We start from the raw sequence: 12,421 nt of genomic DNA, 5'->3' as shown, positions 1-12,421 counted from the left end.
TAGGGCTTCAATCATTTTTACTCATACTCTCTGCCTATGAAACTTTTGCAAGTCCATGACTTTACATACCATTTTGATGATGGTCACTTTCTATTTATATTTATATTCCAGCCAAGACTCTCCCCTAGGTTCCAGACCAATATATGTCAATGACCAATCAACTTCTCCACTTGGATAACAAATAGGCATCAGAAAACAAATATAGCCAAAACAGAACGATTTCATTATTTATTCCTGAAATGAGCATTCCTCAAGTTCCCCTGCCAAAGGGCCACCACCATCCACCTACTTGTTCAAGTCAGAAAACTAAAAGTCATTCTAATTTCCTCTTTAATATTTCACATCCAATCCCTCAGTTAAGTCCTGTCTGCTCTTCCTCCAAAACATAGACATAATGTCCTCCTCTAGCTCAACCACCACCATACTCTTAAATTTCATCTTTCACTGTTTGTTTATAAGAGCTTCCTAACTTCTCTTTGACTATTCTCTAACCCTCTTTCCCACATCTCCTATCCTGCACAGCAGTAGCAGCATCAGCCTTTCTGAAGTGAACCAGGTCGGGTCACTTCTTTGCTCAAGATCATCTATCACCTTTCTATTGCAATAATAAAAAAATAAATATTAAAATTAAAGAATAAAATCAAAAATTTTAAACTATGTGATTTGGCTGCTGAGTCCTCTCTGATTGCATCTGCCTTTATTATCCCTTTCAATAACTATATTCCAGCCATTCTGGTATTCTTCCCATCTCTTGAATACACCATGATTTCTTTTACCTCAGGAAATTTTAATATGTTGTTCTTTCTTCTTGAGAAATCTTTCCTTCTGAAATAGTTATCTGTTTGGGGTGTATTTCCCTTCAAATTTCGTGGCGATCTTCTCAGTTTCATTCAAGACCCAACACATGTCACCTTCTCAAAGTGTCATTTCTGTATATTCCAGTTAAAAGCAACCAAGCACAGTCTATTCTATCACACTCTATTCAATTTTCTAATTTTATGTTCTCCAAAGCATCTTTCCAGAGATGAAATTAATTGTTCCACTTTGATTTTGCTGACTTATTTTCTTTCTCCCTTTCTAAAATATAAACTCTTTAGGGTCATAAAATCTGCAGTGTCCCAGTGTTCAAGTGACTAGAACAGTCTCAGGTTTGAGCAAGGATGCAAGAAGTATGTGTTGAGCGATTTAAAAATGGATGCAAGTTGGGCAAGAAAATACGTAAGTGTATCATTTACAAGACTGTTATAGTAATTCAATATATAATAGGAGTTTAAATCAACTAAATGATAACTTGCAATAATGAAAAGTGAAGTAATTTGACTTCTAGTTAGGAGAATCTGATAGGAAGTATATATTATTGCGTTAAAAAACAAAACAAAACACGGACATACATTCTCTAAAGCACTTTGTGTTTGTTGGTACTAGTTTCTAACAAGAATCATGTTTTCAACCCTATGGAAACTGATTTCCATCCTTATTATGGATAGAATTTGTCCTTGTCAAATCGTGTTTAAAAAATTATTTTAACCTTTCCTTTACAGTTGATATACAACACTGAGTTAGTTTTAGTTGTAGAACATAATGATAAGACATTTATATAATTTATGAGGGGATCATCCTGATATTTCTAGTACCCACCTGATAGCGTACATAGTTATTATAACGTCATTGACTATATTTCCTATGCTGTACTTTTCATTCCTGTGACTGGATTTTTAAAAAATATACATGTTGTCAAACACAATAGTTTCTTTTTAGTCCTTATCCTGCTTGTTCACTAATGATCTGATCGATTGCTACCTCTTGAAAATCATTATCATAGATTCCTGTGATACCACATTTTTTTGCCTTTCTTTCCATCTTTCCTTCTGCTCTTTCTATTAAGGTTTAGAGGTATTTCAGACTTCACTGTTTTGATATGCAAGGCCCCCCCAGAATCCAGTCTCTGCCCAAATTTCCAGCTTCACATCTTTAAATCTCACTCAGCCCACTTCCTTCAAGAAACTTTCCCTGATTTCAAGTCCGGGTTAATTTTATACAATTATATAGTCAAGGTACAACTGTTTTCTTTGTAAGGTACATTGATAATTTTATCTGTATGTGAAATACTCAAGGGACCTGATAGTGAGAAAAATTCCAATGTTTTATTGAGAAAACTCTGGTAAAATAAACTTCCTTATACATATATTTTTTGCTGTTGCTCTAAATTTTTCACCATACTGCTATGATTGCTTTTCTGTAAGTCACTTGTTATAGTTTCACCATGAAACTGAGTTCTTGACTTGGAACATTTTAAGACTCACAGAAGACTATTATCACTAATATTATATTAACAAAGAATAAAAGTAAATATATGTTCCAAATAATATTAACAACTTGACATATTTGAAACCAGCACATGTTTTAATAAAACAAGAGCATGTCTCTCATTTTGTGGTTTCTATTACAACTCCCAAGGAGGGACTATGGGGCAGACTCTAGGACTATATTATAGACACAGCATGAAATCAGGTAGGTGGAGGCACAACTTGGGAACAAGTGATGATGATGTGACTCAGAGAATCTTATTAGGAGGAAGGTGATCTGAAAAGCAGCAGGAAGTTTTAATGAAAGTCTAGCACAGAGTTGGGGATGACACTCAGTCTGCCAAGTATAGGCATTTTCTCTAATAGATATACAGAATCCTTTTTTTTTTTGGTCACCATTTGGCTATTTCTACAGATATAAATTGGAACAAAAAATTCTACATACATTTCTGTAATATATAAATAATAAAATGCCATATTATGTCCATCATGAGTTATTTTGGGGGGAAGATTTTAAAAGTTACATTATGAACTAACTACATATTATGTACTAACTTGTGTCTTCAGTGTAAACACATTTACTTGGATGAAATGTACTCACGCTCACTTTTCCATTGCGATTGTCTTCTTCTCTCACTGCCAGAGCCTTCAGAAAATTATCCTGCAGGTCTTTACCAGCACTTGTTAATGTCCTATAAAAAGCAGGTCTTCAGTTATAATATATTAGATAACAAATATATTTAGAACACTCTTGGATCAACAATAGGTTTCTTTATTTCAAATGACAATTTTCTTGTAACACTAGAACCATATATAATAACATTATACACAATAATTACAAATCATACACAATTATAATAATCTACTAGACTTCTGAATTTAATTTCATGCAGTTATAGTCTTCATGCACAAATGATTGGAATAAAGTCTATAAATAATATACATGCCCATATCAATACTCATGCAGATACAGTTAATTTCATTTACATGCCCTTTTTATTTTTTATTACACCATAAAAATTCAATATATTTACATTTCTCACTGCCCAGAATAATTTTAAATTTACTATAATTTAAGTAGAGTTTACTTATTTCATATAAGAAAATTAAAATACTATACACCTAAACCAATTTTGTTACTAGAACAAAGTATTAAATTTAGCTTTGTGACTAGAGATAATCAAGGTAAGAAAGGAAACTAGGTTATCTCTGTCACATAAAAGGAAGCTTTATGAATTCAAGAGAGAAATGACTTTCTCTGAAGTAAATTTTAAAGGAAATTTATCACAAAAATCTCAATTAAGCAGTACTGAACCACATAATAAAGAGAGTCCAAGAGTGATTTGCAAAATAACAATCCTTTCCTTATATGGCAATTTCCCATATGGTCAACAAACATGTTTATTATTTGCCTCCTATGTACTAAGAACTACGTCAGACACAAAGATGAATGAGATATAATTCGTAATTCCTGCTCTCAAGTTGTCTGTGGTCTCATAGAGGTGAAGAGATACATAAACATTATAATGTCATTCCATGTGATAATTGTAGTTAGAGGTATGGGTGGATATCGGACAGCAAAGAAATATACTACCTATTCAAACAAAAGTCACTAAATCTCAAGCTTTAAAGCAATTGTTGAGCTAGATATTAAAACATAAGACAGAATTAGCCAGGTTGGGGCAAGGAGGGAGTGGCAGAAGGAGAAAAGTATCAGATACAAAAGAATGAAAAAATAGAGATAAAAAATCACAGAGCACCCTTCAGTAATTGCAAAGCAATCATACAGTAAGTACAGGAAGTGAGGGATAAACCATAAAACATTAATAAAAGCTAATGTTTTTGAAGGTATACTGTTCTAAGTATTTAGTAAAAGTCACCAAGCTGGTAGCAGCAGAACCTGTATTCAAACATAGGCAGTCTGGTTTTAGAACTCATTCTCACAACCTCTAGGACACGCTGCCCTTCCTCGAAGGCCTGTATGCTACTTTCAGGAGCTTGTACCTTGGCTTCCAGAAAATGTTGAACCACAAGCGTCTTATGCAAGGAGGTAAAAATTTCAAGTCTGTGTTTTAGAAAGAACATTCAGTAGCCGCGAGAAGAATTTCATGGAGGACAGGAACACTGGAGGGCTTAATTAGGGGGCTATCATCAAAGCTTTACTAAGAGATGATACAGACCTGATTTAAAGCAGTGGTGGTAAGGATAGGAAGGGATGGATGTGAAAAATATTGAAGAGCTAAACTGGACCCGGTTATCTATTTTTGTAAAGATTTAAAGGCCAATGACTATCAGGTTTCATTAAATGACTATAGACATGTACAATATGTAACCTACTAATTATTTTGTTGATCTAGAAATATAACACTAAATTGGCCATAACTTGTCAGCTTTTGCTTTTCTAGCTTTATGTGACTTAGTTGATATTAATATCAACAAATAACTTAAACATCTAAATGCACATTTGAAAACACACCAATTAGTACCAATGGAAAGAATCAGACACTTGAGAAGTTATTCAATTCATTGTTCTGTACAAAATTGAGTCTTCCTTATTACAACATATCTATTCACTGTTCTGAAATTAAATCTCTAAAATATCAAATTTATTTTGTCAGTTTCTCACCCAATAAAACATGTATTATTTCTCCATTGCTCACAGGATAATCTTATCACTGTCAGTTTCTACCTAACTTTCCACTTATGGTTTACATTTCAAACCAGAATCAGTTAGAAATTCTCTGTGAAGTTTAAACAGAGAATTAGTTTTACAAGTGTCTCAGTCAGGACTGGTTAGGTAATGTTGTAGCAACAAATAGTCCAATTCTCAATGGTTTCAAAGGCTTATTTCTAAATAATGCTATGCATCAATAACAGGTTCACTACAGTTCTTCACCTGGGAGGAATGAATAGAGAGCCTGATGAAACGTCTTTCATCTGAAACATCTTTGATTATTGTGCAGAGGGAAAAAAGAACATGGCCACACACTGGCTATCAGAGCATCTGCTTATAAGAGAAACATGTCACTTCCCATCACATTTTATTGCCCAAAGCAAGTCTCATAGCCAAACCTGAAATCAATGAGATAGGAAAGTAGAATTCTGCCCAGGGAAGAGTAGCAAATATTTGTAAACATTACCCTATGTACCCCTTGCTTGTGACTAGTTAGCTAAGCAAAAAAGAGCAATAAAGAAAACACTTTTTGAATTAAATTTAAAAGTACAGAAAATTTGTTAAACAACGTGGTTCATTGCGATATAACCAAATTAAGGCCTATGTGAAAATAAAGAGAATTAATCTTAGACCCAAATCACACTGTTTCCCTGCAAACCCATAAAACATTCTTAAAATTATGGTGGAGGAAATGAAACATACTTCGGCATGTGGCCTTCTGTGACAGTGGTAGACATCTGTTGTTTTTGCCTCTCCAGCATGCCTCCTGTTTGGTAACTGAACCCTTATTTTTATTTGAGCAATGGTCTTTCTCACGTTCTGTAATTTAGTAGAACAGCCAACCAAGGTAACTGCTTACTCTCACAACATTTACCCCCCACACCTCAGTCAATGAATATGCCTCTAGCTTGACCAATGCCACTTCACCTCCTTAGAATATACAGCATAAACAGAGAGACCCAGGATGAAAAGCAGCTGGAGTTGTAGTGACTGCCCTTAATTCTTGCTACATAGCCTCATCAGTCAACTTCTTCAAATCTATGATAATCAGTCCTCCTCCAATAGATTCTCTTTTTTGGATTCAGTTCATTAGAATTGGCTTCTACTCTTCACAAATAAAGCCTGATACACCACATCTGAAGATGCATCACAGTTCCTAAATTGACACAATGAAGATCAACCTGAGTTCCTAAAGTTTCCCGTATAGTACATCAACTCCTCACTCCCCCACCTCCCCAAATACACCTTGTTATATTGTAAATCTTTAGAATATTATGGATAAGTTGAAGTCCAATTTGATCACCAGCCACAGTCCCAAAACACTAAAGGTAACCATCATTATCAGCTTTGCATGCATTCTTCAAGGTTATTTCTACAGTTTACTTATATATTTGTGTACCCATAAAAATATATACAGCATCATTTGGTTCTTCATTTTATTACATAATTTGTAGCTTACTGTTTTATTGCATTGTTGTTATTGTCCCTAGGAATAGTTTATGAAAGATCAAGATTATCTCCAGGAATATCAGACATGAAAATAGCTAAAAGAATAGATTCCTAGGCACCATTCACTAATAGAAAAGGAACTCCTTAATACTCCACCAGGGCGTGGCTCTCTAACTGATGGACGAGGTTTTTAGGAAATATTTGACCAAAAAGAAAAAGGGAGCAGTAGCAGTAGAATTCTTGCTCCCTTTGGGCTGTGGTAGACTTTGTTTTTCCTGCTTCAATGAAAATGAAAGTCCCAGTTTTCACCTGGCATGTAGATTTCTGAAATAAAGACTACATTTCCCAGCCTTTCTTGCAAGTCTTTCTATCCATAACTTTTCCACAATGGTATCCTAGTGAAAATTATGTATCACTTCTAGAAAGTGTACTTAAAGAGGAAGGGTGTCTTTCTCTTATAGTTGGAATGTAATACAATGACTGTTGCTCCAGCTGCCACCTTGATTTAAATTGAAGGCCACTACCATGGAAGGCAAGAGAAAGGAGCAGGATCCCTGACACCTTGGAACATCAATCCAGGCTTGATTGACACCATATGCACTTCTGGAATAAAGGACTGAAAAAAATTTACATTTTGGTTCAGCCACTGTCATTTTGGGTTTTGCTATTATTTTTAACTAAACTTAATCTAAACAGACACCTTCAACATATGAAATTTGCTCATCCTTCTGAAAAAGATGTTGTTGTGAAATTAGCTTGGTAATCAAGGTACACTTTAACCTTATTTATAATGCTGTAAGGATTCCCCTAGGATACTGTATTACTTCTACAATTAAAAGAAATTATTTTTAGAATAGTCATAAAGTTAAGCTTTTTTTATGGAAACACTAAATAATGGAACTAAAATTTAAGATGGACATCAGTCTTTAATTCCTATTTACTTATCAACTCACCACAGTTTTCTGAACCTTGGTTTCATGATGGGCTAAATTATCTCTAAGCCCCTAGCAGCTGCAAAACTTATGATTTAAAATGTCATGCTTTATCATCAATCACCAAACATATTAATTTTTAATCAGTCTAAGAAACATGACCACTATACTAACAATACATTAGGATCATACTGTTCCTCTTTTACTATATTCAAGTTCACGTACACAGGCTTACATTACCTACAACATCTATGAGGAAGATAAAAAATATTTTTGTTATATAAATTGGAAACAAAAAGGATAAAGCCTATAACTCCTAAACTATTTGCAGCAGAGTAGAAGAGTTATATAAATAATCAATTATTATACCACACTACATCTGAGAACCTGAAACTTCTCAGCAAGGGGAAATAGTAGAAAAGAAAGTTAATGTAGAGTGTGTGGTTAGGAATTCTTAAATTTTTAACATGTATTACTCTTGCTTAACTAGATTTATTTAACAGTGACCTAAGAAATCCTGCCTAAATAAATATTACAAAAAGAGTTACTTCCTCAAGAAGTGAAGTAGGTCTGTTACAAAATCTTAGGGTTATGAGTTTTATAAAGGCAAATACTCCAGCTTTGTTTACATTCTACCACATTCAAAATGGGATAAAATTTATATGGATGAATTAATTTTTACCAACCTTGTTTAATCATTAGCTAAACATGTTTATATAATCCTACATAGGTGACTCTAAATATATTTGTAATTTTCAACAATTAAGCTACCAGTTTTATGATTAAATTATGTTGCTTGTGTTCCACTTATATTTTCTTAGCAGACCAACATTCAAAGGAAACGTCTAAAATGATCATGCTCTCAGAAGAAAACAATTTGAAAAACAGTTAAATGAGAAAATTATTACTAAGAGTTATTTTCTTAATAGTTCACTTATTTTAAAGATAAGGTCTTTCAATAAATATTTATAACGTTAATCACCTTAGTACTTTAAATATACAAATGGACGTATTGTAACAGACAAGGTCAGATTCATCATTGTGGTGTGTTCTAATAAGCAAATTCTGAATGACCAATAAATCAAATCTGAAATTACATCTATTTTAATAGCTTTACTTTTTAAGAAATCTATTTGGAAGTCCAGGTACTAGTCTTTATGCTACATTTTGAAATAAATTTAATTATCCTCAAATCAAGCCCTAAAGTAGAATATGTTTATTTTTACTTTAGAGATTATTATAATCAGCTGGAATTCAACATTTAAGCTAGATATCATCATTCCCAAGGCTTCATTCTACTATAGTGAAGCCTCAAAACATATCAAAACATCATACTTAATCACATATTTTCACATCATGAAAACAATAAGAATGCACTTGAGAGACAGAACCTAGTGGCAGGATTGGGGGTGGGGAGAGGTATGCAACCTTCACCTTGAAAGGGCCCCTGGGAGTTATCAGAGTCGGATCTTGAGACCTCCATGGAAAGCAAACCAGCCATAACCATCAGTGCAGTCTGGACTGGAATTCTGATCAACTGGTCTGTTCTGAGTTAATGTCGATTTCTTTCACAACCAGTGAACTCTGACGTAGCTTACATTTCATATTTCTAGAATTTATATTTTACTTCTAGCACTTGTTTGAGTATATAATTCAACCTCTTTGGGCCTCTCAGTTACTTGAAAATGATGTTTTTATTTACTCAGTTTAGAAAAATTTAGTGGAAAGTAAAAGCATAATAGATAAGTAAAAGTTTATTATGAAGACTCTGTAATGTTATGTTATTAAAAAATGAGCACACTTATCTATGAAAATCAATTTTCAGGCAGAAATGGTGTTATTTCCTATGATAAGTTTATTGGCAAAACTATTTTTATGTATCTGTATTTATTTAGTCTCATATAATCTACATTTGATTTTTTAGAGGCCAAATTGGAAAATTATTGGCAAATTTGTTATAAATACAATTTTACATAAAACAATGTCTGGATTTCTAGACAATTAATTTGAGTATTAAATATGGGAGACATGTTTTTATAGTACTTTGATGTAGGACGTCTGATGCTTTGTCAGAGAGAGCTAAATCTTGTACATTTTCTCCAGGACGACACAATACTTTTTGTATTGTCCTTTTCATAAATTATTAAAAAAAGTCTTTCTTTTCCCCAAATAAAAATTCTTATAAATATCTCTCACACTGGTGAATCATGTTTCTTTTATTACTGTATTATTATATATTTGCTCTACATTATAGTCAGTTCAAGCTGCCATTAAAAATACCATAGAATGTATGGCTTTTAACAACAGACATTTTTCTCAGAGTTCTAGAGACTCTTAAGTCCAAAGGCAGAGTACCAGCATGGCTTGTTTCTAGTGAGAGCCCTCTTCCTGGCTTGCAGACAGCCACCTTCTCACTATGTCTTCACACAGCAGAGAGTGCGAGAACAAGTTCTCTGGTGTGTTTCCCATACGGCACTAACCCTATCATGAGGGCCCCACCATTATAACCTCATCTAAACAAATGACCTCTCAAAGGTCCATGTCCAAATACCATCACACTGGGGGTTCAGAGCTTCAACATATGAATTTGGGAGGTAGGGGGCACAGTTCCCCCCAAATGCATATAGCATGCTCCTTCTCCCTTCAGAACTCATTTTGCACATTTTATTTTTCTTGCCATAGTCTGTCTTGCTTGCCGTATCACCTCTTTTGTACAATTTGGAAGAACTTCAAGTTTTCTTTTATCATGTGGATTGAGTTAGCAAGTAGTCACTTCTTGAGATAGACTAGATTAAGTTACAAAGTCAGCTGTTTGTTCCTCTCCAGCTCTCTTTAGCAGGGTGCAAATGATTTCAAGCCAGATAATGACAAAAAGACCCAAATGACATAGAGCATGGGGATTTGCATCAAATAACATGGAGAAACCGTCCTGTTCTTTATGGCTGTACCTAGTTTTCATTGTTTTCTCTTTCATCTGGGTCTATAATAACATGCTGTTAAAATTGCCAGTACATGTATCCTCAGCATCAATCTTCCTCGAAGATCTGTAGCTAGCAATGGAATAGCTGTTATAGGATATTTGTAACTTCAACTTTACAGAATAATGCCAACTTGTTTCCAAAGTGGTTGAACCAATTTACACCCCCACTACAAGAGCATGGAAGTTTCTTTTGTGCCACATCACTTACAACAGAATGTTTTTTAGAACTTTTTAATATTAAGCAACCTCGTGTGTTTTTACTAGTCTTTTAACATGCTTTTAATTTGCAGTACCTATTTTTATGTTTTGTAGGTACACAGTTCTTATATCTGAATTGTATGTCCTCTGAAAGTTACATAAATACCAGAAATTATATAGAAGGATAAAAGCATCCAGGGAACAATTTCAAGTCCTGTCATTTGAGCATAAATTCAAAGTATATTTTATTGATTATGCTATTACAGTTGTCCCATTTTCCCCTCCCTTTACCCCCTTCTGCCCTGTATCCCCCTTCCCTCAGCATTCCCCGCCTTCATTTCCTATACTGTTCTTACCTCCCCCTGCCTATCCTGTGCCTATCAATTATGTTTCTTATTTCTTGTACCTTTTTCCCCATTCTCCCTCCCTCTCCCTGCCTATCTACTTTTATATATGAGGGATTAATTTTTAAAGATCTAAGAGGGAAAAATAGTGGAGGGAAATTCAAAGTGCGGTTTTTGAGTCTCTTGTTTCTTCTCATAAACTATTCATGGTGGCCTTTCTTTTTCATTCATACACACACATACACATATATAGTTGAAACAATGTTCCTTAGGAGTCAGGTTAGTCAGGATTACATTTAAAGAGATTTATAGAAACTTTTACACTACATACTGTGATTTCCAAGGAATTTCCAGGAGGTCATCAATTTATATTCTAATAACTCCCAGAAAAGAAAACTTCTTTTTTTTTTTTAATTAATTTATTTACTTTTTAAATACATTTGTCTCTGCCTTCCCCCCACCTCTTTCCCTTCTTGAGAAATGAGATTCATTTATTGGTAAGAAGGAATGAGAATCAAATTCTCATTGAGAAGATAAATGGCACCACTTTCTGCACCCTTTTCTATGTGAGTGTTTAAACTGGTCAAATGTTCAGTAAAGCTCTAGTGTTTCTGAAAAAAAAAAAAAAAAACTTCATCTCTCAGAAACAGACAGAAGATGAGACGTGCTAGCATGCACACAAGACAGCTGTTTCTTTTCTTTTCCTATTTTGAGGGAAACCCAAGTGGGAGTCTAGAAAACTGGTATCTTACATCAATCAAATTCTACTCCCCCTGGATGAAAACTTGCACTTTTCTTTTTGAGGGGACAAAATGGGTTGGCTTCTGTGCGAGAAAGTGTCTCTGAACTCCCAGTTTGTTTGGGGTTTTTTTTGGTACATTTGGCATGTATCTCTAGCTGATTCTTAAATATCATAGATTAAGATGTTCTCACACTTTGAGGGGGGAAAAGGTTGCTTAGGAAATAAATGTTCTTAGTCTCTAAATATGTTTGATTTTATCCTGAAAACACATTAAAATGTAACTTTACTTTTTCTCTCTTCTGGGAGGCAGCTAAATCTTTATTCTGATTTGAAATATACTTCCTCATCTTCTTGTTATATTTACACAGTGCAAGCCAATGGGAAAATAAAAAGTAAGGAAAGTAATCCCCAGTTTGATATGCTTGCCTCCCAACGCCTCTCTTGTCTGTGGGAATCAGCCTTACTTCTCCATAAAACACTGAGGTTGGTTATGCAGAGCACCCTGAACAGATGAGGCTTTAGAAAGGTGAAAGTCTCAAGACTCAACATGCCTCTATGTGTGTATCTGTAGTTAGTAATTTCTGAAAGGTTCTATATAAGGAAGGAGAGAATTTGATGCAATGATATTCTGGGGGAGCAACTCCTCATCAGAGAAAAGCAGTCAAAGCAGAAGAATATTGCACTTCCTAATAACTGTGCAAGGCAGTGGGGACTGTCATGCATGAGGAATGATGAACACTTGAGTGCTCAGAGCAGAAAGGTACACCAATGAGGGAAGGGACTGCAGGGAGGAAGA

At 34.4% G+C, this 12,421-nt stretch overlaps 1 protein-coding gene across 1 annotated transcript in view; it reads right to left on the bottom strand.

The window, feature by feature from the left end:
- The window catches only part of CFAP299 (cilia and flagella associated protein 299), a 506,080-nt gene that overhangs the window by 311,106 nt on the left and 182,553 nt on the right, over positions 1–12,421 (bottom strand). The window contains exon 3 of the mRNA XM_054591991.1: positions 2,908–2,998. Coding sequence (XP_054447966.1) covers positions 2,908–2,998 — 91 coding nt within the window. The remainder of the gene's footprint in view (positions 1–2,907; positions 2,999–12,421) is intronic.

Source organism: Pteronotus mesoamericanus, unplaced genomic scaffold, assembly GCF_021234165.1.
Source record: "Pteronotus mesoamericanus isolate MK-2021 breed Mesoamerican mustached bat unplaced genomic scaffold, CSHL_Meso_final contig_130, whole genome shotgun sequence".
Lineage (NCBI taxonomy): Eukaryota > Metazoa > Chordata > Mammalia > Chiroptera > Mormoopidae > Pteronotus > Pteronotus mesoamericanus.
The sequence above is the reverse complement of the archived record's forward strand: the minus strand, read 5'-3'. Positions and strand labels throughout refer to the sequence as shown.